We start from the raw sequence: 27,827 nt of genomic DNA, 5'->3' as shown, positions 1-27,827 counted from the left end.
TGAATTGATATAATTTACCGGTCACATTGGATTTTTAAATTGATAAGTCTCTCGATTTTTTCCAGCTCTACTTCCTCGGCGTGACCGTGTTCAGCTTCTGCATGCTGAGCGTGGACAGGCTTCGCTCTGCGGGACGGAACGCCAAACCCGTCGACGAATCGCGAGACACCAACCTGACCAGAATATGCAAGCTCATCATCGTGTGGGTAGGCGCCATGATTCTGGCGTCTCCCGAAATATTCGTGCACGGTGTGTCGAACAGTACCCTGCAAATACCTCAACGCGTACTAGACGAGATTATCGCGCGGGAGCCTACAGTATTGGGCGAAATCACGCCGCGATACCACAGACTTGACGATGTCACATCGCATAATCTTGCCGTACGAAATTTTCTAGGGAAAATCGACCCCGCGTTCTCGGATAACAGCAGGAATATGTTTTCTAACGTGACCACTTTCGCAGTGACGTATCAGTACCAAAAGTGCGAATCCGGCCAGTCGCTTTGGTCAGATCCGCCAACATTTCTCGAAGATTTCATAGGGATTTACTACGAAATCCGTCTCTGGTGGATATTCGGCTTTTACTTTTGCCTCCCCGTCTTCTTTTCCCTATTCGCTGCGTTGATAGTAGCACTGAAACTCTCCCGGGCCCACGATAAGTGTCTCAAAGATTACGGTAGCTATCCGGTAGATTGCGCTGTCGGTACTTTGACAAGCCATAAAGGCTCGCTGAACCGTAGCAATAGCGTCACCAGCAACCAGACGCTGTCCAGCGAGGCTCAGCAGCTAATGCTTGCCGATGGGCGTCCACATGCACTACCGTATCTTAACGGAAGTTTGCGAAATACGCATAACTACCGCAGCACAAGCCCTGCGAATTCGTACCCGGGCGGTGTAATGACGCCTATGATAGTAAGAGCGTGCAACCCTGCCTTGAGCCCGTCAGAACAAAATGGCTACGCACAATCTCCCGTTGCGTCGCCATCTATTGCGTCACACTTATACGAAGCCAGCGGTACCAATCCGCGGAAAAACTCGTCTCTACCTCCCCACGGGCGTGGCAGCCGTGGCCGCAGTCGAATGCAGAAGCACATTCTATCAAACATCGCCAGAGATCGGTTGCTAAATACTTTGTTAGTGGCTCTATTGCTTGCGTTCAGCCTGACCTGGTTACCTCAACATATATTCCACATTTTATTTGCGAAGACCAATATCGAAGCCACCTTAGACACGGAGTATGTCAATTTGATAAAAGACATCTGTAGCTATGTTTCGACATTCGGTTTCGCGGTGAACCCGATTGTGATTTACCTATCCTACAAACCCTATCGGGTATTTCTCGATCGGGTGTGCTGTCACTGCCGGTGTTGCCAACATAAATAAGACTTCGCGTCTACTGAAGTGAATTGATGTGTATTTGTGATAAACTGATCACTTGGTGACAGGAGTCCTATATATCCCTGCGCCGTGGCTTGCATGCCATACCGTCAATGACTGGTGGTAAAAGATTGTTTGTACAAGGCAGTACCAACGTTTACAGCTCTTGTCAAGTATCCAGATTAGAGAATCCTGCATTACCTGCCATGAATTTGCACTCGTTCTAGCTAACCTGAGAAGAGCCTTATCCGTCGGGTTGTTTGTTCTTGCTATTCTTTGCTGTAACAGCGACAGTAGCGGGCATGCGCTTTTGTTGCATGTTCACTTCGTTTGTTTACCATTAATATTTTTCCTCGTGCACCAATTTTTCTTCCACGCATTCTTTTTTTCGATGTTTGTATTCGTGTAGTTGGCATTTCATATTTCGATTGTTTCATATTTAATTCTTTTTCGTTTTCAATACAAATACATTCGAAGACAGTCGGCTCGTAATATGTTCGCTGGAATAAAGAAGTACGAAGTCGTACTTAGGAAAGTGCTAATAGGACGTGAACGTATGCGTGCATCAGACGTCTGTACTGATAGCGCATAAATATCCAGCACACATGAAACAGTGTATAGTCGATATCAAAAATAATTTATAAGTGTATGTGCCGGTGGAGGCTGCAGTTGATCGCGACTAAAATTGGGTAGTTGAATAAAGAGATGAGAATTGGTGGAACTAGTAGAAAAAAACAGATCTACGTTTTCAAAAATGATCTAAAAATGAACACTGAACAGTGCCGTAGAGGTAAACCAGCATATCATCAATAAATGGAAATATTCAACCGCTAATGCTTAGAAATAGTCGTTATTAAACTGTAGGCCCTATCATTTATTATAGGGGGTGAACATATAACTACTGGCTCACTGCTTATCCATGCCATTGCTTAGAAATTATCCCTGTATCCTTTGCATGGCGGTACGCCATTTACTAATTTTGCGTAGAAACGTTGTAAGTTTTCGATGAATCATTCGAAGCGATTCATCAAAACCTTTCAAAAGTGTCTTGTATTTCAAAGCCCATTCGACGAATCGTTTATCTGTCTCAATGAAATTCATCCGCCACGCCATTGTTGGCTTGGCGTCGTTTTCATCATTTGTCGTTCTCAATCCACGCGAAACCGCCGGGTCGCGTTGGCGGACGTTCGGGTATTCCGGGAATATCCGGCAGTGGTTCGAGATCGGCAAACGCCTTTTGTGTTGCGCTGAGTTGAGCGTGCTCCTTTATCATGCAGGTTGACTTTGAAAGAAAAAAAATAATTATTCGATAAGTTTACGATGATTTAATGTATGATATTGGAAGGTAGACACGCCCCCCTCAGTGACGCGTTGTTTTCATAATACGCTTGGTCTTATGTCAACGTGACGCTTCACAACTCGAGCGAATTGTTATTGCCATCGGGTTAGTAAATAGTTGATATAGGTACGCCAGTCGGGTATATCAACCCCATACAATAAAATATGGTTAGTACGGTATTATCGGCACCCCTGCAACAGGTGTTCTTAAGCTGGGGTTCATGGAAGGCCAATGGGAGTTAGTGCGGAGGATGGACCGTAGCCGGATTGGATATCCGGCCGGATTTTTTTCAATTTTAGCCGGAGCCAGATTAGAACTTTTTCTGATACGGCCGGAGCCGGATCAGTACAGTATGGCCAGAATCTTGATTGATAAGCATGACTTCTGTAACTAAATAGCTACCAACTAACCACACGCAAGTAACTGCCAAGCCAGTGCGAATTTAAAAGTCCATATTTATAAATTCAAGGAACCACTGTACCATGTAGGGCGGAGCATGGACCGGAGCCGGATTGGATATCCGGCCAGACTTTTTCATTTTTGGTCGTAGCGGGACCATAGAATTGAAAAACAGGATCGGAGTCGGACCAGAGAATTTGTCGATCCGCTCCGCCTTAATGGTAATGACCAATGTTGAAACTCTAACTATATTTAAAAGATATGTTCTAATTTTTTGTCTTATATCCTTATTTTAGGTGCTTATCGCAGGTCACAATAGCCACACCGACGTCATGAACACTATTAATAATATTCAAGAAGAATATCGGTCTAGTGTAAATGACCATTGTAGTCGAAAAACGCCATGAATACCACAGACTATACAACAACTAATGTTGATTGCATTCCTGCTGGATATCATGTCGTGATTAGGACTAGGAGAAACTGATGGTCTTTTTTCGCCATCAGCTTCCCAAATATCGCAGTTAGGGTGTCCTGTCCACACAATAATCAAATATATTGGGGATCCACGTTGAAGAGGTTAAGAATTCCTGTCCTAGAGAGACTTAATCTATATAACGTTGTGAGGAATTTTCTGTAGTAAGTTCTTTCGACGTGGAATATGAAACTCTGAATAGTGTTACTATAGTAGGGCCTTGCGAAATGTCATTTCCCACCGCCGTATAATATGATGGTACGGAAGATTACATGGTAGTATGGCATTTTCGGCCACGAGGACCGACAACAAGTACCACGACTTACCCAAGCATAGAATGTCGCTGCTCCTTTGCTGATTTCCTGGAGCTCGTCTAATTTCAGTCCGCTAATTTGCTGCTCTGCCTTTTTCACTGCGGCCGTCGGGATGTCCCCGGGAACGCAGTGGCGTACACGTCGGGAAATTGAGTTTTGGCCCAATTTTCCGAGAAGGGCTTGAACTTCGATCCAATTCTGAAATCACATGTCTTGGGTAATTTAAAGTAATGAGAACATATTTTGCTATTTCTACAACTCCGTGAGCATATATCGTTTGGGCGATGAGTAGCCTATAGTCTTTGTTGGTAATCGAGTAGAAGTAGAAGGATCGTTAAATTCTTACTTGAGGGAGAGTGGAAGCAGCTATTTCCAAATCCCTAATAAAGTAAGTATTCTGGGACTACTTTCACCTAACAATCCGAAAACCGCTTGAGCTTAAGGGAAAACCTATTTTAGTACTACTAAAAAGTAGAAGTGCATCGTTACTGACCACACCTGTCTACAGACCAGAGGTCGACCGATTATTATCGACCTGGCCGATTATCGAGGCCGATATTTGGAACTTTCACGATCATCGATATCATATATGAAAAAAGACATGTTGGAAATTCAATGTTCCCTGTTTTCAATCTCAAGAAATGGATTACGCAAGGGCGATACGCCGCAGATTTACACTTGCGAGAGGACAAGTTTAACTGGTGAGCACGCAGTGTGCTTCCCGCATTCCAATATACCTCAACTGTACTTCTCTGCAATTCTGTATCACTTTTCGCTTTTTGGGTCAGCCTATACTGCAATAAATGTGCACAATTCCGCAATAATTACATTTTATTTCAGTTTGCCCGTTTGTTGTTCAGCTTTCTGTGGCATGTACAAGTGCCATCTTGCATAATATATAATGTTTTTTGGGGGAAATGGTTCTCTGCTTCTTCCATATTAATATCGGCATATGTTATCGGTTATCGGCCTTGTGAGTGTGTCGATAATCCGTATCGGTCTGCAAAAATCCATATAGGTCGACCTCTAATCTAATACATACCTTCATTTTGCTTGGCGATTCTCCGAGTAATACGAACACCGCCGTCATCACTTCGTGCACTGGAGCAGGCGGCATGGGGTATTTGTGAATTTCACTAATCATCGACCGACTCATCTCGGAAATTGCCTCTTGTAATCGGTTCAGTTCTCTCAAATGATAAAGCAGATCCTTTGCGATGTCATATTCTCCTTTCACGTCCATGACGTAGCTGAAAACAGAACGATATTGTGAGTATCCGCTCAGCCAGGAAATACTGGTAGAAGGTCCCGACCAGCATGAAAATCGATCGTTGATCGTTTATTACCGCAGTATTTGGCGTTCGAGTACTGCAGTTTGGGATATCTATGAGTGTGAACGGTGACAAGAAGACTTTTATCTTTCCCGGTCGTGGTGAGGTGGCCGAAAAAAATCATTTATGCGGGTCTATTCTACGGAATTCGGATGCAAATGATGTATAGGACGTACCTATGTATTGTATATGCTATATATAAAACATAGCCGCGAACTCATGAGCACCTGCAGAGCTTTGCTACTCCAATTAGAAGTGACGCAGTGAATTTCTACTATATTACAAGTACAAGTAACAAAATTAGTTGAAGTAGAAAAAAGGGCCGAGAAGTACTCAAATAACTAACGCAGAACAACTAATGACACTATAAATATATAATTCGTTACCGTATTTTGTTTTCAAAATCTAAATTGCAAGAAATAGTCATTTTGCCAAGAAATGTTTGAGTTGAAGTAGGCCTATATAAAAACCCTGTAGCACACCGTAGAGCAGCAGTTATTAAACAGGGAATCACGGACCTCTTGGGGGCACGAAGCACTAGAGTAGGGGGCACGAGATGCAGTATGCATACATTCTGTAACTAGGCATATTGTTTTGCAAATTAGCATGAAGTGAAATATTTTTGGCTGGATTTCTTCAAATCGAAAAGTTTCTTCGCGCTTCGCGTGAGATTCCCTTTCAAGGGGGTTCTTACTTTAAATTTGGGCATGCCATTCCCCCCCACAAAATAATGGTAGGCTTATAATGAAAAATACAACATAAGTTGCAGAAATGAGTCTGGACTTTTTCGCAATTATGAGAGAATGTGGCCTTGAGGCCGTTAGGATGCTTTAGTCGAGGGGTGTGAAACTTGCTGGGGCTGGACTATCACACTCCCACATTTCGGCGCTGGCCGCAACGTCCAACCCATAACACGCAAGACCTGTGGCATTTCGCTGCACCGGCGTCGGCGATTTACATTTGGTCCCTAAATCACAGCACATCGGCAAACCTTTGATATTAATATCTCCAATCGCTGAAATTTCTCCTATCCCTGAAATCCAATAAGTTGTGTTGAACACCCTGGTGCCCGAGACCAGCATTTGTGTATGGCCTGACAAAGTGCTGTTTCGATCCTGGATAGGGGTTACGAATAACATCTGATGACTGCTCAAGGATGACGAGCGCAAAAAGGTTTAAGAAACACTGCTGGACAGTGTAGTATCAGGCAAAAGGGGGTGTTTTGATCACAGTTAAACGGGTAATAGCAATATGTAATTGATAGCTATATGTGAACTCACCCTCCAAAATCTGCGTCATCTATCGCCTTCTCAAGACCGTTTAGATCCCTCCTGTTTATAGAATCGGTAAGTCGTTCGCGTATATCTTCGATCTTGAGCTCGTCGAATAATTCTTCAGCCTTCGCGGCTTCCGGCACGTCTTCCGTGTCGTAAGCACTGTCTTCAAACTCTTCCAAAGCAAGCTGCAAGTGTTCCGGATCCCGAGAGGCGATGGCTTGCTGCAACACCCCGGACAAATGCGCGATCTCCGCTGCCCTTTCCGCGTCTTCCCTCTGTTTCCTGCGCTCTTGTTTTGCGCGTCGCTTTTCTCGCTTGTTCAGCTTTTCGACAGTTCTCTCGCCCTTGGCTACCAATTCTGGATCGTGCACCTTTGCGTCTTTCAAGTCCTGCAGCGCGACTTCGATACCGCGAATATCTCTAGCTCTGATTGCCTTTTTAACCGCCATTCTGCGGGCTTTTGGATCCAGGAAAACGGCTAACTTTCTAGGTTCTACCAACTCCTTTCTTTCGATAAATGGAGCAGTGATGGCTTCGCGGATCGCGGTTTTCAACTGAGGATAGTCCCGTTTTTCGACCGCGATGTCTAACTGCTGTCTCGCCGCGTTCATGGTGGCGACCTTTTGGTCTAACACTTTCGCGTTAACTTTGGCATCTTCCAGTAACACTGCGTCTTCTTCGGTGAAAACTCCTGGGAAAGGCTCTGCTTGTGTCTTAGCAACTGACATACGTTCCACGGCGTTTTGAAGTGGAACTAGATTCGGTGGTATTAATGACAGGCTTAGATCCGGCTTTACCTTTGCGATTTCATCGACGAGCGCCTGTTTCTCTTTCATTGAGTGTAAGGCAGTCCTCGATTCGTCCAGCACCCTGGAGTCGTCTGCGGTCATCGTGAATTCCTTATCTTCTGCCAACACCGACATTTGATCGATGAGGTCTTGGGTCTGGGGAATGTTTTCTGCGGCAATAGTCCTGGCGAGGGCGCTCTTTATACCCTCCATGCGTTTTCTGTAATCCACTTGACCGCGTTGGGCTTCCAATTCACTCTTGGCTCGCATTAGCTGCGCTTCATCAATTTCTTCGCCTGTTGCTGCTAGGCCTTCCAAAGCTGGAAAAGATGGAAGCTTTCAGCGCGCAATAGATGCAATGTGTCATAGGCCTACAATTGAATTTTTTTGATACAGTGAACTATAGAGTGTAACCACAAAACTTCACACGACCAGTAGTTATAAGACACGGTCGACGTTGTACTGCATTGTCATTTGTCATTATTTGTGACTAGTGTCCTCAGTTTTTATGTTATGTCCAGTGCTCACCACAGGTCACGATAGTTAACCTACACGGAGATACGACCGCGGGCTTTAGTCATTGGTTTTCAAATTTCCCAGTCAAGGTAATCACAACTTTGGAATGCCCCTAGTTTTAGAACCATCTCGATGGGACCCCTGGTCATAAGGTATACCGATTTCATGCTGATATGCTTGGGTCGTGTTAGGCGGCGACATTGGCGAGTCATTAATAACCTGCATACCTTATTTTGACCTGTGATCGCACTTAAACCGCTGGGTTCCTAAATTGCCGACGCGATGGCAAAGTGTCGCATATATATATTTCCGAAAACTGGGTGAGGGGTTATCCAAGCAAACAGGATATTGTCGTATCCAATAGTCGACTCGACCGAATGACAATGGTACGTGCCACTATAAATCCCAACCTGATATCATTGCGGCCATCGCGGCAACATCTCCTACAGCCCTCGCGCTTTGCAATCTCCACAAGACATCATCCCGAGCCTTGCGACTCTTCTCCTTCTGTCTTAATTTCTCCAAAACGTCTTCGGCGTTCTTCAGATCGCCAGTCTTATCAACCATGTCGAGAGTAGGCGTTCTGTAACGAAGATATATTACGTGTTAACAATCCGTCTCATTGATTGTTATGAGATTCGGAAGTTGGCATATTGTCGTCGTTCTTACTTGAATACGGTAATTGCGGTTGCAAGTTTGGTTGTTTCGTCTGTTTTTGCGAGTTCGCGCAATTCTCCGAGCAATTGGTCCTCCTTTTCTACGACTCTCAATAACTTCTCAGAAGACCTCAACTCTTCTTCCGATGAGCCGTGCTTCTTGCATTCTTCAATTGCCTCCCTGTATGAGAGATACTCATTTTCGTACATAACCAAGACCAACATATATATAGTACTGGTTTGCAATGCGAATTGTAATTGCAATACACTCTCATTGGTTGCATTCGATATGCTTGAATTGACATTTTTTCAATGAAACACTGGTCAGACGACGCTACATTCGCTAGCCCTATCCAGCGAAAAAGGACTTCAGGTCCCAAGAAATAAAGGGATGGATGGATGATGGAACACAAATGACAGCGATGCCGTAACACTTTTAAAAATTGTCACACTATTATGACACTGGCTGTTTGACACTCGCTGTTATATGAGAACGAGAGCGCTGTTTAAGCACGGAGGGAGTGGGTATTGTTCATGATGATACGACTGTCTGTTATCTTGCGATGTCGACCGATATGTCAATGATAAAATAATAAGCCGTATTTAGCTTAATGATTCAGCGTGCAGAGGTATACTCCGCATAGCACCGTATGCAATTTTATCGCGAGAGAATGCAGAATCGGGTGGAATGACAAGAATCGAAAGTCATGAATATAATACCTGAGAGCGTCTTGATCTCTGGATATGCTTGCATCTTCCAACTTCTTCTGTGCTGCTTCCAGGTTGTGTGCTTTCTCTGCTTCGATGATTTCCAGAGTTCTAGAGATATTTAGCGTGGAAATATTGGAAGGTGTTTAACTGTTTAATCGACAGGCCGTGCAAATTTACCTTACAAATGGGTTGCATTTTAGGACCACATGACATTACCGTTCATGAAACAATGAAGGTGGAAACAGTTTCTGTTCTGCAAATTTTCTAGCATATATACTCAGATAATACATGAGCCTTTGGGTAACCTTTCGGGTCAATATGAAGCATTTTCTGTCGTTTGAGACTTCCATCCGTTTGACCCCATACAACCTCACCGCATCGCAAATAGCAGAGGTGGAATCAGGGTGCGTAAATTGAGCTCGAACCCGACAAGTATGAGCCAGTAGGCTACCCGGCAGTTGTCATACCAATCTTGATTTGACCCCGAGAATTATTTGATTTTTAATTTGTTGAGTGGTCTTCGGACGCAATTCAAGCGCGAAATATTCCAATAGTGAAGTGAAAACCTAGCAAGACCGAACATACTTCTACCCCTACCAATAGTCTTAAGCACAACCCTCAAAATATGGGGGACACCAGACCACGAAAATTTCTCAAAGGGGGCGCCGGAGGAAAAATGTTTAGAACCACTGTATAAAATGATGGATATTGGGTAGGCTGGAGAACCTTACTGGTCAATGTGAAATTATCTGTATATGGACCATCCGGCGCCCAGCAAGCTCGGTCGGTAGTGCGTCGGACTCCCAACCCAACGGTCGTGGGTTCTAGCCCCACGATGGGCGCTGATGCTGTAAAGCACATTTCCGATGAGGAGGCTCCCCTCTCATCCCTATAAAAATGGACACAGTGATTTTAACGTTATGTCGATATATTTTCACAATCGCATGTGTGTCTGCATTTGGGGTCGTTTGAATTATGGATGATATGGACACTATGAGTAACCTTGCGGCTCAATGTGGATTTTTTTCGATAATATAAGCCCGATTCCTGTCGCCCGGCTAGCTCAGTCGGTAGAGCGTTGGACTCTTAATCCAACGGTCGTGGGTTCGAGCCCCACGTTGGGCGTGATTTTACATCAACATATTTTTGCTATTAACTCCCACTACTGCTAGTCCGTTCATTTGGAAGACGACCTTTACCTCTTTTCACTAAATTGGATTATACTTTTTTCGATAGATTCATTGTGAGCAGTCAGCATCAGACTAGACAATTTATTTGGTTGGATTCACAGTTGGCGATTAATTTCACTATGTTATCATAATATCGAGGGTTGCATTTAAAACAAAAATCAATTTAAAACAAACCTGTTTGAAACAAGGCCCTAACTTAAAATATGTTTTTTATTGTTTGTTTTTTTATATTTTTTTAAGCCATGACGTCACGAATATTCAATTGTGACGTCATAGTGGATTGACATTGACAATTGAAAATATAGGGTAAAAATAGATCCTTTGACAAAATATATATACTATTGCTGTTGAACCGACTATTTTGACGGTTCCAACCATCTCATAACGATATACGTCGGCTAAATCGGGTGGTAATTGTCCGTAGGGTCATACAACAGTTTTTTTTGTAAAGTATTCACACAATTATGGCATAATTTTACAACTTAAAAAATCACAACTTATTTTTTTAAAAAGGCTTTTTTTAAAACAATGTTTAAACATTTTTTAAACAAAGTGTTTTAAAATACCGTTTGTTTCAAAGGCAACCCTATCGATGAAGCTTGACTTCGAAACCACAGAGATAGACGGAGTGAAACGGTACATTTCGTCGATATCTAATACCCGGAGCTCGAATACCGTGAGTTTTTGAGGATAATTGCTGATATCTGAAGGTTCTTCACACTTTCGAATCATACTTAGAGCGCAGTTCCCCTTGAATCTATTTTGTAATCATGTGATGTTGTTCGTGGCATTCATGGTGTTTCTCGACTGCTATGGTCATTTACACCAGACCGATATCTTTTTTATTGTCATTCCGTAGCTTCCGACATGTAGCATGGCCTACGTCTAGGTATTTTAAGACACCGCTTATGTTGATCAGATTTGTGTAATCTTGTGGGTGGCTGAGGAGGAAAAGGACTTGGTTGCCCGTTTATGATTTATGATTTTACACCCTTATATGTTTGCGTTGTTGATCGTTGTCGTATTCACTATAGGATAGACCACCTTATTTCATTGTTACAACTTTTAATGCCACTGCCCCTATTCCCAATGACTTGGCGTTTTGCGGTTCATATTTCATGTAACTAAGGTAAAATACCGAGATGCACAGGAAGCCAGGGTTACCATATGATCTCCTTTAGGAGGATACGTCCTCCTTTTTCAGGAAATTGAAAATATCCTCCGATGATGGCCTTAATGTCCTCTTTTTTGGCAATATATTCCCTTATAGCTTTTACAGCTAGGTTAGCTATTAATATAGACAGGGTCAACTGAAAATCGACGTAAATGACACGAATTTAAAGTAACGTAAATTACGAGTAATTGGGTTTCGATTCAAATTTATGACCTTCTTTTTGTCAACACCACAAAAGTAACGGAGTAAAGTGGGTAATGTGGGAGTCGATTCAAGTTTAACCTGTGTTCAATTTCGGTAAACCAACTTTTGATTTTTGAAAGGTGTCCCTACTTCTGGATTTCAAAGTATGGTAACCCTACAGGGAGCCAGGTTACCTTTTGGCGTTTTCCACATCGTTGAAGGTATCTGGAACCTCGGCCTTGACGAAAGCGTCGACGGTCACTTTGATCGCTGCCGGATCCCTCGCGAGAACAGAGGCGCGCAGGTCCGCACGTATCACCTCCCACGATCGGCCCTCCAGTAATTTTTCCTGGCGAATCGAGTCCATGGTTTTCTTCGCATCTTGGTACGGCACGTTAGCTGCCATCGTGGCTGGCTGGAGTTGCAATGCCCTGCGTGATATTGGAGGCATGTTTAAGGGCTTGGTCTTAGGAGAAATAGATGATAGGTTGGGAAAATAGTCATTGTTTGCACTCAAGTAGAGATAGAAGTAACGTCGTAAATTTCTACTTACGTACATATATAGCCTAAGTAGCGATTCCAAAATATGTAAAAAAGTAATATTCTAGGTATAGTTTGCCTTAGAATCTGTAAACTGTAAATTTAGAAGAAGTAGTATAAATCATAACCACGTGAGTAAATAGTGCAGGTAGGCAAACCTACTTGCGTACTCCGAAAAAGTAGAAGTAAATCGTTACTGAGTACCTTTTAAATAGATTATGAATTGTGCTCGGTAGTTGAAAATCATAGTAACGTAATTAAACCAGCATACGATAATCAGACATCAAATGAATTCAAGCAGTCGAAAATGGCTCAAATCTTAGACCTTGTCGTAAGAGGACAACTTAAGTTGAGAAGATTGTAGAAACGAAATTTCTCGTGAAGTCTACATGGGAAACAAGAACCTCAGTCGAATAAACTAAATTACCGAAATATATTCGGAATTTCTGTTTCAGTTATATAGGCTGGTGCATGTGACCAATGACCATGTCTCGCGTAGCGAGGTAACGAGTATTGTCTCAGAGCTTACTCATATTGCCCAATGGCGGACATCAGCATGGCTTCGTCTTTGGCGCTTGTCGCGTTGACCATATTCACTTCAGCGTGCTTCATGCTCCATTTAAGATCCACGGAGCGCTGATAGACACCGGTGTCGTCCTGTGTAAGCGTTGGCAAATGTAGACGTACCGAGATTACTGTCATGGCTGTCGTATTTACAGTTAACACTCATTTCTCACCTTCATGCCGGATTCGCTGAAGCGATCCATGAATTCGTCCATGGAATCGAGGTCTTTCTCGCGATAGGCTGTTTCTAGCTGCGTGCGGGTACGTTTCCACGTGTTCAACCTGGTCGTGGAAAGTTTAAGAATCAGCATTCCCAATCGCGATAGCGCCGATGGTTACACATAGGGTGAGGATCGCATTTAAAACAAGAATCAATTTAAAACAAACTTGTTTAAAACATGGCCCTTGTTTAAAACATGTTCTTATTGCTTTCTAGTCATGACGTCACGAATCCATTGTGACGTCAATATAAAAAATTTTCGATAGTTAGTACTCGTCGTCCGTCGCCCGGCTAGCTCAGTCGGTAGAGCGTTGGACTCTTAATCCAACGGTCGTGGGTTCGAGCCCCACGTTGGGCGTCTTTCAAGTTGATATATATTCACTATTCATATGGTACACTATTGCTCGTCCGTACATTCGGACGAAGATGTTCCCCACACATCCCGAAATTTGGAAATAACGATATTAACATTTAGTTATATCTACAAATACATTCACAATCGGGATACATTTACCTGTTGTATCTACATTTGAGTAGTGTAAACAAGTACAAATATAAAAACGTCCTATTGTAGGGTTGTAATGACTCGAGTCGCGATTTGGTGTCTCGAATTCACTCAAATCATTCTCTTGAAATACGGACATGACTCGACTTGAATCAGTCCGGGTATTGAATCGACCTGTATCCTCAGTTTCCAGTTCCAAGTCTTGTAAAACCCACTTTTATAACTCTGCTCGGTGACATCGAATGGTTCGCGTTTATAATATACTAATTTTCCTCACTTTTAACAGTTTCTGGTCGGATTTTCAAGTACCAGTACCAATAGACGAAATCCCAATAGGGTGGTGACTTTACTATTCTTCGAAATTACAATGAAATGTCGGTCTTGGCCGTCTGATTCTCGAGTCACATGACTTGGTTCGAGTCATGTGCAATGACTCGAGTCCAAGTCGAGCCAAGACACAGACTGACTCGAGTCGAGTCGAGTCATGACTCGAGTCATTACAACCCTGGCAGAGAGTAACTAAATATTCACAAACGGAAAACTGGATATTTCGAGCAAACTTCTGTAAGAAAGCAAGTAAAATTTTTGAGATTGTCAAGGTGCATGCTCGGTTGGTGCTGATTTTCATGCTGCCAGCGTCATGCATAGAGTGGCCCACAGTTGAAATGCAAAGAATTTCAGCCAAAGATGTTATAATGACGAGGAAAATTGTAATATATCAAAAAGGTTCTCAGTGCAGAACCTAACAAGGTTCGTTTGTGAACGTGAACCTCTAAATTCATGAGGATCACACACAGAACGCGAACGTGAACCTCACGTTCTCACCATCCCTGGTGTAAATGACGATAGTAGTCGACAAACACCATGAATATGAATATTTTGTCGCTTGCCTTTTATATTCTCTGCTTTACTTTTCATTCAGTGTGCATGTCTCTTTTCGCCTAGGCCAAGGTGGTTGTCTGAGACTACTCCAAGACTACTCCAAGTCGTCTCGACACCATCCTATCATTTCGTTTTTATTTATTATTATTCATTTCATTCAATTTTGTGGTGTTTTGAAATGATGAAAAGAAGGTTCATAAACTGATACTGATACTGATATCGGGCACTTCGGGTAACCTTACGGGTGAACCTGAGGTCTTTTCCATACTTCGAGCACATCGTCCGTCGCCCGGCTAGCTCAGTCGGTAGAGCGTTGGACTCTTAATCCAACGGTCGTGGGTTCGAGCCCCACGTTGGGCGCTGTTTTGTTGTTCCCTGCTTTTCACAGGGAATTTTCGTGTGCTCCGTTTCTAGTTCAGTGGTTCTCAACCTTTTTGTCGCTTAAACCGTCCCGGATCCCCGCGGACACCCTCAAGTTTTAGTTCTAATTTAGCTCACTTATCGTGTAACCTTCATCTGTCGTGTGCAAATTTGTAAGATTGTGGTAAACAGCAACAAAATGCTTCTTGAAAATAACATCATACTATTTATGTAGAGCATACTTGGACATACTTTATTATTTAAAAGCGAATTTTGCAGCTGTATTTCTTGAAGTACGTGGTCGTGTCTTGGAAATCTGCATCTTCGATTTGATGTGAATGAGTGCCGAGAATCCATTCCACAAAGATAGGTGGTGGCGAATGTAATATTAACGCGTAACCTTTCCTGCGACACCTTTTGGTGCGATCGTAAAATTGGTGTGACCAAAATGGAAATACCTATTTTTTATGAACATATCATCTCCAGCATAGTCATTTCTATCTAGCATCTCACCTCGAACTTAATTTGGAATAGTGGTGAAGATGGATTTCGCGGCGAGGTTTCAATCCTTTCATTGGGACAGATTAGCAAAATAAAATTCAAGTGAAGACTTTCTCCTAACATCTCGAAATGTTGTCGTTATGTTTTTGACGTTAAATTATCGACATAACTTTATAATAGGAATGTATTTAACTGTTGTTTCTACATTTGAAATCGGTTAAATTATGGGTATTGGCAGTCTTGGTGACCTTACGGGTCAATGTGGGGTATTTCTCAAAGTTCGAGCCCTTCCCGCATCGCCCGGCTAGCTCAGTCGGTAGAGCGTTGGACTCTTAATCCAACGGTCGTGGGTTCGAGCCCCACGTTGGGCGCCATTTTACATTAGCATATCGTTGACTGCCCGCTACTGGCAGCAGTGCACTCTTATCCCGAAATTTGAACATACTTTGTTTCTGCTTCTTTCATCAGATTTGGATTCGATTGCATCAACCCCGCGCTTCGCGATTCGGATAAGGCGAATTCCAATACGCCGATTTGCCCGAGTACCATCGCTTTTTGCAGAGTATCTTCCCTCGCCATCAACCAATTCTGTTCCGGCTAGAAGAGTTATGAATACTGAGATAGCCTCGAAAAATTAACCTGAGATTGACAAAAACGGATACCTGAGTTGGGTCTAATAAATTCGAGGTTGATCCATTTGGTGTAGGCTGCGGCGTGACTGCGTTTCTCGCCTTCCATTTTTTTATGAGCCATTGCACTAACAGAACCAGCAAAATACCCAATACAATTCCGGCAATAAGCAGGCCAATTGCCACCAATAAAGGGACCTGAAGGGGGAAATGTCACAGATAAGTAAACGAAATGCACTCTAAAATCCGGCCTGGTCTACCGTAGCTCCTCCGTCCCCTCCTGCAGTGGCTACACCCGCTGCAGCGCCGTCAGTAATCACGACAGCGGCAGTTGTGGCTCCTTCTCCACTGGTCGAATCTAGATGATAATTTATACTGTCAGCCGTGGGCAGAACTTTCACGCCGTGGTTTATTATAAGTGCACAGTGCGCGGATATGGCCTGATAGCCAGTTACATGCTCCAGCGTGTCTATTTCTTCTGGGCTGAGCAATAGGGAGAATGAAAACAGTTCTGCGTTGGACACCACTATAATGCAACCATTAGTCATAACTATAGGGTGATTTTTTTTGACATGGCAAAAAATGTCAAAATTAGGACAAAATTGTAGTGTTAGGTCGAAAATGTCAAAGTTGTTTACAGAGTCAACACTTGTTTGCAACCTGCATTTCGTTTGTATCGTAGATTTTGCACTGTCGGTGAACTTATCATTTGACCTTTTACAGCTTGTAACCTACTTTATAGGCCTACCGTTGTAGACGGCACATTGTCTGCTCATTGTAAATCATAAACATTCAAATGAAAGACATATGTTAACGCGGTGTTACGCTCAACGTACCGCAATATCCCAACTGAAGCAAGATTGCGTGGGCATTGCACGGTTCTTATATCAAGAAGCGCATGATGAAATATTGTGATGTAGAAAACATTGCCAGAATGAAGCAACACTGTTTGTCACCTGCAGTGTACGCACAACTTCAGTGTTGTCAGCCAGCAACTTCTGCTGTTGAACGTTCCTTCTCCATTGCTGGCAAGCTACTTAGTAAGGACAGACACTTTCTACCCGATAATGTAGGAAAGTATATTCCGTTGTACTACATAAATTTTCAATTATTTCCACCATAATGCGTAATGTAATGACTGGAATTCTTCATAGGGCCAGATTTCGTTAAAATAAAGTTTTTTCATGTAAAAATTTGTCAGTGTATGAGGCAAAAAAGTTTTTTTTTCAGGTCAAACTACTCCGTAAGGACAAACAGCTCTAACCAGAAATGAAAATAAGTAGTAGCCTACAATTCTAATATTTTCTGTGAAAACACCTAAGTCGCATACGTTAGGTCGAATTTGATCAAAATTAAGATTTTTCATGTCAAAAAACGTCATTTTTTTTAGGTAAAAACAATCTCCCTATTCATAACACTGCAATGCCGGTATCTTTTGTATTAACTTTTTGGCATTTGAGAGACCATAGTAAAAGAAATAGGACCTAGATAAGAATACTCAATTGCACTATTTCTGAGCGATGAATGGAATTATTGTCATTCTAATCAAGCCCTCTGCTACATGACGCTCTGGGTCATACTTTCGGTTTGTACCGCATTAATGGTGAATATCTAAGTATCTATAAGCTCAAGCGAAGTAAGCAGGCCTACCCGTCCATAAAAGTGACGATTCGTGTAACAGGAAATATACATAATTAGATGCAATTGAAACAGCCACGCCTTGCGAAATAGCTCATGTGTCCTAATTTGTGTATATCATAAAGTTGTATAGTCTGCTATTCGTGGCAAACCTGTTGTGTCGTCAGCTGTGGTCGTCTCATTGGATGCTTCCGTAGTGGTATTGACCGATATATCTGAAAGAAACACACGATTGTCGATTGTGTGGTGATGCTAGAATGACAATTTGTGACTGCAAAATGATGGTTACGCCCTATCAAATACTTTCTTTGCTAGAAAGGTGTTGTCAAGTTTTCCGCCAGACTTGTCCGTCAAGAAAAGATCTATTCGCATACCTGTCGTCGCTGTGGCAGTATCTCCGGACATATCCGTCGTGGTGTCGCCGGACGTATCCGTCGTGGTATCGCTGGACGTATCCGTCGTGGTGTCGCCGGACATATCTGAAAGGATATAATAGCAACAATTTGCACGCGTTACATACAGGCCAGTAAACATTCAGAATTTGGTCTTGCCGAGAAACATCTCTGAAAGCGGTATCTGGACTAGTGTCACTTCGGGATATGCGATTAGCCTATATTCTGGTCCAGTGGTCTCCAACTCAAAACAGGTCGCGGGCCACTTTTCGAATTTCATAGAGGCCGCAGGCCGCATGAATTCAGTATCAAGATAAAATGGGCCACACAGTCTAAGAACCACGTTTTAAAATTTTATTTCAATACAACGCTGCGCTCTCAAGTCTTAACATGGGTGACGGGCGTTTAGTTACCACAAAAGATATAATATTTTATTAAATATAAATGCAACAAAAAGATTACGATCATCACTTTCATTCTATTTTGAAAATGCGCTGGGCACCTTACCACACCTTTTTATCCCCTAAAGAAGTGGAATTAGCTTGACGCGGTACCAGCTGAGAGCTTGATCCTGTGTGGAAGCCCCAAGTGGTTTTCTGAGCGTATGTGTCTAGGCAGTATCTGGGACATTGCACGTCAAGGCAATATGTCTATTCATATCAGGTAATTCATCCTCCATGGAAGGCTAATAGGCTATTACCATATCGGGAGCCGTATCAGCTTGTGAGGAATGATGCTGTTGGGCACAGAAGAATAGCCGATTTTGAACAACAACGAAATTTTTAAATTGAAATCAATTTCAGCATATCAATATGCTTTACTATACGCATTCTACCGAAATCTCGAATCAGTTGGCGGGCCGGGTGTTGGTGAACCCTGTTCTAGCCTATACCCTGACTGGTTGAATCTGTTTCTGTTATGTCTTGAAACTATTGCTGTAATAGGCAGGTTGATTGTTCGTTACTTTTATTCCTATTGACTCGATGTTATCTACATTTGCAACCATGTAATATACTTACCGAATAGCGAGTTCGTTGTTGCGGAGATAGCTGTAAATACATGAATATCGGTAAAAAGTATCAGTAAGTTTGTGGATGCTACGGGCAAGAAATCCGCACTGTGATCCCGAAGACGAATTATGTGACGTCACAGTCATCCATGAGCTGAGAAACCTGCAGAACTTGCGTTACGTCACAGATACATTGAGACAACCAAAAGTATTGAGAGATCACCAGCAAAATGATAGCCACGTTCAAAATCCAAGAAATGGTCGCAATGAGATATGTATACTGCAAAGGTATACATTAGATACTGTGGAGTTTGAGCCCCTATCCGCGATGAATCTGATTCCAATTTTAACTCCCTGGCCATAAAATCAACCGATCGAAGTCTGAGTATAAGTTCGTGAAATTTACCACATTGATCTCTGGTATTCTCAATCGGAGCATGAGGGGAATCCGATTGGCCTTTTCGAGCGTATGGACAGAATCGAATTACATTTGTGTAGCTTTACTTTCCGAACGAGTTAAGTAGATTTTTGTTCATTGCGTATTGGTCACAAACTGCCTAAATACCACCGGGTTACGCGCAGAGGCGGTCAAAGTAGTCAAGAAAGCTACTCAAGTAGAAGTAGAAGTAGTGACGAAAAAATCTATTCAAGTACGAGTGGAAGTACTTCTTCCATAAGCATCCTAAAACTACTTGAAGTAAAAGTAGAATTGACTGAATTTGAATCTACTCAAGTAAGTAAGTAGTTGTGAAAACGATCGTAATTCGTTCACATGGATTATCAAAAGGTGCAAATAGAGCTATGCGCAAGGTCCCGAGCTTGATTCACATTGATGCATACCAGGAGGTATCCAATTTTCCACAGCATAAGCATTCGTCCGCATCATGGGATGAAAACGATAGTATTGATATGGAAATGCGATACTATAGTCCTATGTTTACTCGAACAGCACGTTTTGGAAAATATCATGGTATGGCGCCCTCCCTCATATTATAAGGCCCGTATAGTGTAGTCGAAGAACAGTACGGAGAAGTTGTATAGGATACGGTGTAAACACTTTGCGCGATTAGTAAATGTTAATATAAAATATGGTGGATCGTAAAAATACGATATTGTGTAAATTTATTTCCGGAAATTAAAGGCATTACTAAACTTGCTTTTATACTTCAACATGTATGTTATCCAAACAAAAGAACTGATATTAATTAGAACTCAAAGTATATGATACTGGGAATTGAAAGTGAAATATAAATATTACTTCTGGAAGCGGAACATGTAATTCATGTCTTTAGTCCAGAAAGTTTTGAAGGTGGTATGCTATAAAACAGCTCTAAAAGTAAAAAAAGTCATAATCCACTTTTCCAGATTATGAAACGTCATGAACTGCTAGATTACGATATGATAAGCATATGCTATATTGCAAAACTTCAGTTTCAAACGTTATGACGAGCCATATATGCTGTGATGAAATATTTCATATGGGTGAAGGGCGACAATGCGGTGAGAACGGAACCACGCCGACCCGCTACCTAAATTATATTCACCGATACTTTCGTGAAATTAATACTGGTCACTCGGTATCCACTGAGCGCGAAGCGCTCTGGACTTTACTCAACGTTTATGAAAATTAAATGTTGATACTCCGTGACAACTGCCCCAGAATTCCTCAGGTTACCTTCCTGATTGGAGGATTAAACTACTGCTACTTGACAAACTGAAAATAGCGAAAAGTAACTACGTAGATTACAAAATATTATGAAGTAGAAGTAGAAGTAGCGAAAATCAGAATTACTCGAGTAAGTACCAGAAGTAGAGGAAAACTACTCGAGTACTTCGAACAAGTAGAAGTAAATCGTTACTGACCACCTCTGGTTACGCGTGAACCTCAATGGATGGGTAGGGCTTCATACACGTGCTTGGCATCTGTTGTTACTAATGCAATGACTTTTATGCAACCAATTATAATGAAAAAAGTCGGTTGACCAATGGCTGTCAATGTCATACGGGTCCACAAGGCAGTATACCCTCAATGCAGGGCTATATATCGAGTGATTAAGAGAGATATCAAGATCAGTAAGATGTTTCATATTTGTGATCCCATTACTAATTGCATCTATGAATTATTTAAAACTTACAGGCAGTAGTCTCATCCCCGGATCCAGAGATATCGAACAGGGAATCTGTCGTTACTGCAAAAATCGGCACAAGTCAATTACTTAGCTCTACACTGCGACACGGCAACAATGCGTTGGCGTCATTGCCCCGCGTGTGTGTGGTCAGAAATCATTTCCCTTACCAGATGCGGTGGTGGCTTCCCCTGATCCCTCTGCTGATGCAGTTGTCTCCCCGTCGCCCGACATGGTTGCGTCTTCACATAAAACATCAAGTCACACAAATGATAGCAATTTGGATAGGTTATACAAGCTCGCGATTGGACATGAACTTTAAAATTGCATATTTACAAAACTTCTTACATTCAGTTATGAAGCCGCCTAAAATATATTTTTCCAACATCATTTCCGACTACAAGTATAAAATCACGCACTGTCCAACATACGCGTTGGCCTGGTTTTAGAGCATATGTGCAACCTATGGAACGTGCCCATTGCCCAACGTACATTTAACCAACATGAAATTGTCGTCACTGAACCAACGCCTTTCCAAACTATAAATTTTGAATCGCCATACGGCGGAAAGTGGTAACCAAAGACGGCCTATGTATTTAAAAACTCTAAAAACACGAAAATATTCGTTATACATGTGCGCAGTGGAGGAATTCAATTTGTTTTTCAACCGGTCACATCACAAAAGTCAATTTTTCAACATGTTATGTTACAAAAAATGATTAACAGTAACCATTAACGCTATCCGGTTCGCTGATACCATAAAATATCGCGACACGGTTTTATATAGTACCGGTCCTAACCGTTTGAATACGATCACTGCATGCGAGTCCTACGCGACAGGACTGATATGCCAATAAGACCTATGCTATGCATATCACTCGTAAACTCTGACTGTTCGAGTGCGCACCCGATCTAGGAGTGTAGCCTCCTAATAGCATTGGTTTTTTTCTCGTGTAAAAAGTATATGCAAAGCGTTACTGGAAGACTAATAGAGTGAGCGTATATATCCGATCGGAATGCCGGGCAGCTTTGCGTCTATGATATGAATTGAAAACGTCTATCAAAACCGAATTGATGTTTATGATAACATAAGCTAAGATTTGATTCGGAACTTGTAACTCTAGTTCCGATTATCTGACCATTGTGCCGCATCCATTGTTGTTACACAACGTACGGTCGCTAAGGTCTATTGTGAGAATAATATAGTAACCCTAAACGGGGAATCATTCCAGAAATATTCGGCATACTCCATTCGCTGCCCGACTTCACCGCTGTGAGTTCAATCGTTACGGTATTTAATGATCAAATTCCCACAGTCCTTACATTATTTTGAATAATATATTCATATCAAAATAAACCCGAATAATTTCGGCTGACACTCGTCAGATATAACAGTCAACAAATATGGTGGTACTATCGTTGATATACTATTTTCTTTCCGATTCTATAATACTAGTTGCTGACGATTACCTGGGGTTGCACGTAAAACAAATGGTTTGAACAAAGGCCTTTAAAAAAATTATTGTTCAATTATGCCATAATTGCCTAAATACTTTCCCAAAACCATGTTTTATGAGTCTACGGACGATTACTGCCCGCTATTGCCGACATATACGACATGGGATGGTTGGAACCCTCGAAATAGTCGGCTCAACAGCTGTAGTACGTAGATAAGGTCATTGGTACGAAATGAATGTTCTGATGATGACCCCCGACTGTAAAAACGCTGCAAGACGATGCAGTCCTGGTTGAAGATATTTTTGGTCCGTATCTGAAAAGGGGCTGGAAGCCTATTTCGTCAAATGAGCTATATATTTACCCAGTATTTTCAATTGTCAATGTCAATCCTCTTGGACGTCACAATCGAATATTTGTGACGTCATGCTTCAAAAACAACAACAATAAAACATGTTTTAAACAAGGGCCTTGCTTTAAACATGTTTGTTTTGGATTGATTTTTGTTTAGAATGCAACCCTACGATTACTCCTGACAAGGGTCAGCCTACAATATCAGGGTTTATTTCTTTATGAATATAATATTTAAGTTATATATATTGAAGCTTTGTACTTCCAAGAGTCTTTTTAAATTATTTTACGTTATTAATTACACACCCGGTCAGATATGGTACTTATGTTACTTATGATACATGATAAGCTCGGCCAAAACTCGACAGAAATAGGTTTGAGGATAGAAATGACAAGGTACAAGTTCCAATAACGGGGGAACATATTTATCAGCGGAGAGGAGTTTCCTTCCGATCTGCTTCAAGGCCTCTTATAATTACCTGCAGTTGTAGTCTCCGCGGTCGTGGAGTCGCCAGACCCTGAGGTCACTTCCCCAGACGAATCACCAGACGAGTCTTGCATGTGAAAACGAAAGGAATATTTTGTGATTGATATGTCTAGGGTTAAAAAGGTCGTCACTTTCGTTCGGACCACGAAGTTCCTATTTCGCGCCATTTCTTAGCTCTAAAAGCTGTAGGCTAAATGAGGACGAATTCCCAAAAGGACATTTAGGCGTCCTCGGAGGACATTTTCGAAAACCTGAAAAAGGAGGACAAATCCTCATAAAGGAGTACGTATGGTAGCCCTTGATATGTCAAACTGTAAACGATTGATTCGAGATAGGCCTATAAATCCACTTCAAATTTTTCATTGTCAATAGGAATGAACACTATAGTGACAAAAACAAGTAATTATACTCATAAAATCCGTTGTTTATATCTGAGTAGCAGACGTTTACAAACTATCAATCTAGTTAGTTTACGGTCAACTATTTAACTACCGTTTTTTGGGAAGTTCTAGTTCTAGTTGCGCATTTTGGAAAATTAATAAGTTGCCGAACAACTAAGAACCACGTTTGGTGCGAATCGTGATACCGGCGTTCTGATGTGTGTTGCTCTTTCTATAGCTCAGCGTCATCACTACTAATAGTTGCGTGGCCAGGAGTGAGACTTGGAGGGTCGAGAGACTCCGTCCCTTTGAAATTACGATAAAATAATTTGATGGGCTGCTTCGGAATTTAAAATAGTTAGTTCTGTTTTAATTAGTTAGTTTCCCGTTTTAAAGGTCGTTATATAGTTCTAGTTACCAGTTTTGAAAAGGAGTAGTTCTAGTTCTAGTTCTAGTTCTACATTCTGAAATTCCAGTAGTTTGGACAGCAGCTCTGACGATTAGTTCACTTCATATATATTCAGAAACGAAATGTGTTAGTACTCGAGAGCATTATAGGAAAATATTCTACATATTATAAACATTCAGTGTTTGTCGAAAGCTGGAAATGATTATGACAGGGTTGTAACCAAGTCACAAGTCAATCTCAATTTTATAGTTTTGACTCGAGTCAAGTCGAGTCATTTTCAATTCACTACCGAGTCAAGTCCGAGTCCAAGTGAGCGAGCAGAGGGTCTAGTCCGAGTCTTGGTATTATGACTCGAGTCCGAGTCCAAGTCATTGTGTTGACTGATCAATTTCCAGGTAAAGTATTGTTAAATCTACTTTTTATAACTTTGTTTGGTGATATCGAGTGGTTCCATTTATAATATACTAATTTTTCTAACTTTTAGCAGTTTATGGTCGCATTTACCAGTACGAGTACCAATAGATGTAATCCCAATAGTGTGGTTACTTTACTAATCTTCGAAATTTGAATGAAATCTCGGTCTTGTCCGTCTGAATATCGAGTCATATGACTTGGTTCGAGTCATGCGCAATGACCCAAGTCGAGTCAATACACAGATTGACTCGAGCGAGTCATTTCCGTATTTTGAGAAAATGACTCGAGTCAAGTCGAGTCGAGTCATTACAACCCTGGATTATGGAAGGTTCGTGTAATTGAGTTGGGATCGATTCTTGCTTATTTATGGAATGGAAGAAAAGACCTGATGATTCATCACAAATCTAAATGATATTTGAGACAATAAGGCCGCCTATAATATTAATAGAAAACATTTCCACACGTTTCGCATTCCATGACGAAACACAATGTGCAAAAGAGGTATAGAAGAGTTGTACATTGTACAATGTACAAACATGGATATAAATAAATGATATAGATATGAATAAGGTTCAAATGAACAAGGTTCCATCCCCCGATGATGTAATAAACACTTTTGAATAACGGATACCGGACTTATTATATAAAGAACAAGCGTGCTTGGAGATGGTGAATGCCGATGCCATAGTTTGATATTAATTCACCTATAAGTCGTGTATGGATTTGCTCGTAACTCTGCACTCTGGTTAGTGCATCAGCTTCGAGGCCTTTCCTAAGATCACAGCCCCCCCCCCCCCCTATTAATCAGACATTACCTCCCGATCCCGAGCTAGAGCTATCCACGTTACGCTTCCACCTGTTCCAACCTTGCGGCGTGTCCGACGTATAGTGATATTTCGTGTCCTGAAACAAGTTATAGTTTATGAATACAGGATATGTAGGTTCCTTTAGGAAAAGTCTTCCCTGGCTGTCAATTCATATCAATCGTAAAAGCCAGACTTCCATTTAAAATGGATTTAAAACAAAACGTTTCATTCCTTCAAACTCGACTTTTACAATCATCCACTGATGATGAAGTAGATACGGAAGGAATGAATGGAGAGTTTCGCATGAAAGAGTCATTTCTCGGGCAGTTTTGGGTCAAATCACCGCGACAAAAAAGGATCTGATCTGGATGAAGTCACATTATTTATCATTACTTTTCATTCCATGTATTTCAATAGCATATGCCTTTTTTGTACAATAGAACACATGTTATATAGGCCTATGCCTTCCAGTTACTGTTATGAAATGAAGCACGTTCAGTACTGAACAGCGAACATCATTATCCGTGGTGGAGTTTTGAATAGGTGATCTAAAAATAAAATCTACAACGCAAAGTAACATCCAGTTGTGATATATGGCCTCTTCCTACTATATAATATCACCAAAAAAAAAAACCGTCTGGTTTCCCATTAAGCTCTTTGGAAGCTAAAGGTTCCAAAGCATCTGGGCATGAGGGACCTCTAGTTTAGCCTGTCGCACTGTCGGGGTCATAACCTAAATAGTGTTAGGGGTCTTATAAAGTGTAAATTCTCTACTAATATCTCAGAAATTGTTATTATATTTTTTCTTTTTAAAGCGACCTGTCAAAAATATGTTTCAGGCAGCATGTTCATCCCCTCTCATTTCATAGACATAGTTCTGGTAATAGATTGTTCTTTCGTGGAAACGCGAACAATATACACACATCTATAACGCCGCTTACTTCACTCAATGGGATATGCGGTTCCTGTCCAAAGTGTGTTTCGAACACTTTGAATATTACAGTATTTTCCCAGGATTTCCATAGCACTTCTTTGGCAGTGACCCCGACGCCGGTAAACGTCACAGCAGTGGCGATAACTACCAGGACACAAGGCACCAGAACCAATTTCGAAAATAAGGGCGTTCTTCTACATCCGGGTACTGCTTCCTGGTTGGTGGGATTGGAAAATGGTTTCTTCATTGCTTTTTGCTCCTTGATTCTGATCCGGCTAAACCGGTCCCTTTATATTATGTACATATCTATGATTAGTCCATGACTGGAAGGTACGAATTTTCACTATTTATCACATTATGAATATCAATGGTAAATGGTTTGACTTTTTCATATCTGCATCTAGCTAAGAAGTAAATCCAATTCTGCTGTTTTGTTGTTATATATTCTACAGGCCTAATATATAGATCACGAATAAAATCATGCAGCTTGTTCCATCGGAATCAACTAGCCTACTCCAGACTAAAATATATTATCTCAATCTGATACTGCAACGAAAGCATCAAACATATTTTACAAATTTTAATAATTGTTTCCATCTCATCCACGCTTTAATCTGTCTATCTCCATTTCATAAAACGAAGCAAACGTATTTGTTGATCTTTCCTCTTCACGATCTCCTTCTGCGATTGACTCGTGTTTATTGAAAAAATATTTTCACTTTCTTGTTTATAGACATTGTATTTATTATCTTTATAATCGTATTTTGCCAAGTATACTACGTACACTCAAATGGGTATACTGAAAGTTTTCGAGCCAGTATTTTAAGGTACAGTAGTCTAAGAATTCGTTGTTCGCAAGATGAAACCTGTATAAGCAACCTGAAAGTTAATCATAACAATGTCCCTTAAATTCCAAAGTCAGCTGACTTCAGCGGTCTGTAAAAAGGCGCTCTCTCAAACAGATAAATACGATTGTAAAAGATATTGTTCATATTAATCATTGTTTCGTGCGATAACTCCATCCGATTGGTTACCATATTCTTGGTTATTCCTATTCTAGTAGTAATTGTGACGTGTTCTAATTATTTTTGTTGCGCGAGTCCTTTTAAAACTGGACTTATGGTGGCAACAGATGGATCGGAAAGATTTGATGAGGGTGCTGAGAGACTGGCATCTATAATGTAGGCCTGTATAATTGACCTTTTATGCATAGTCGTGAATTAATTCTGACTTGGTATCTTGAGCCCGCAAAGTTAAGATACACGCTTCGTTGAAAAAAGTTTGCACTCTGGCCCCGTGCAATTTATTAACCGACAGCGCAGGTTCAGTGGCTCTTCTCCCCAGACTAAACTACAGAGGGCTAACGACAGTTTACGTTTCAGTCTACGGCATGAAACTGGGGGCCGAGATCATAAAGTTAGCTTATCCGGTAAGATGCTAATCGCCTGACTAAAATTGATAATCGTCGCGCATAAATTTGGATAAAATTTCTCGTG

General features: G+C 41.5%; 2 protein-coding genes and 4 non-coding genes across 7 annotated transcripts in view; 5 read left to right on the top strand and 1 right to left on the bottom strand.

The window, feature by feature from the left end:
* Nucleotides 1-1,856, top strand: part of LOC145453621 (uncharacterized) — a 181,558-nt gene extending 179,702 nt beyond the window's left edge. For both annotated transcript variants that reach the window (XM_080331591.1, XM_080331592.1), the window contains one exon: nt 66-1,856. In XM_080331591.1, the coding sequence (XP_080187717.1) occupies nt 66-1,382 (1,317 nt within the window). In that variant the 3' untranslated portion in view covers nt 1,383-1,856. The remainder of the gene's footprint in view (nt 1-65) is intronic.
* On the bottom strand, nt 1,756-26,694 carry LOC145453617 (uncharacterized). Its single transcript, XM_080331584.1, has 21 exons — nt 26,339-26,694; nt 25,407-25,494; nt 23,381-23,455; nt 21,266-21,337; nt 21,105-21,158; nt 18,980-19,009; nt 17,943-18,047; nt 17,721-17,783; nt 16,191-16,288; nt 15,964-16,128; nt 15,747-15,898; nt 13,007-13,115; nt 12,799-12,926; nt 11,924-12,160; nt 9,192-9,290; nt 8,485-8,652; nt 8,226-8,398; nt 6,515-7,619; nt 4,946-5,153; nt 3,916-4,101; nt 1,756-2,658 (listed from the first exon to the last, which is right to left on the bottom strand). Exons 1-21 carry the CDS (start codon nt 26,576-26,578, stop codon nt 2,512-2,514), a joined length of 3,702 nt encoding a protein of 1,233 aa, XP_080187710.1. The 5' UTR covers nt 26,579-26,694; the 3' UTR covers nt 1,756-2,511.
* Nucleotides 10,235-10,307, top strand: Trnak-cuu (transfer RNA lysine (anticodon CUU)). Its single transcript has one exon. It is a non-coding gene; the product is annotated as a tRNA-Lys (tRNA).
* On the top strand, nt 13,339-13,411 carry Trnak-cuu (transfer RNA lysine (anticodon CUU)). Its single transcript has one exon. It is a non-coding gene; the product is annotated as a tRNA-Lys (tRNA).
* Trnak-cuu (transfer RNA lysine (anticodon CUU)) lies at nt 14,728-14,800 on the top strand. Its single transcript has one exon. It is a non-coding gene; the product is annotated as a tRNA-Lys (tRNA).
* Trnak-cuu (transfer RNA lysine (anticodon CUU)) lies at nt 15,600-15,672 on the top strand. The gene has a single exon. It is a non-coding gene; the product is annotated as a tRNA-Lys (tRNA).
* Nucleotides 26,695-27,827: the final 1,133 nt, after the last annotated feature.

This window comes from Botryllus schlosseri, chromosome 13 (genome assembly GCF_051294905.1).
Source record: "Botryllus schlosseri isolate E-star chromosome 13, Bs_hap1, whole genome shotgun sequence".
In the NCBI taxonomy this organism is placed as follows: domain Eukaryota; kingdom Metazoa; phylum Chordata; class Ascidiacea; order Stolidobranchia; family Styelidae; genus Botryllus; species Botryllus schlosseri.
This window is presented reverse-complemented; position numbering and strand designations above follow the sequence as displayed.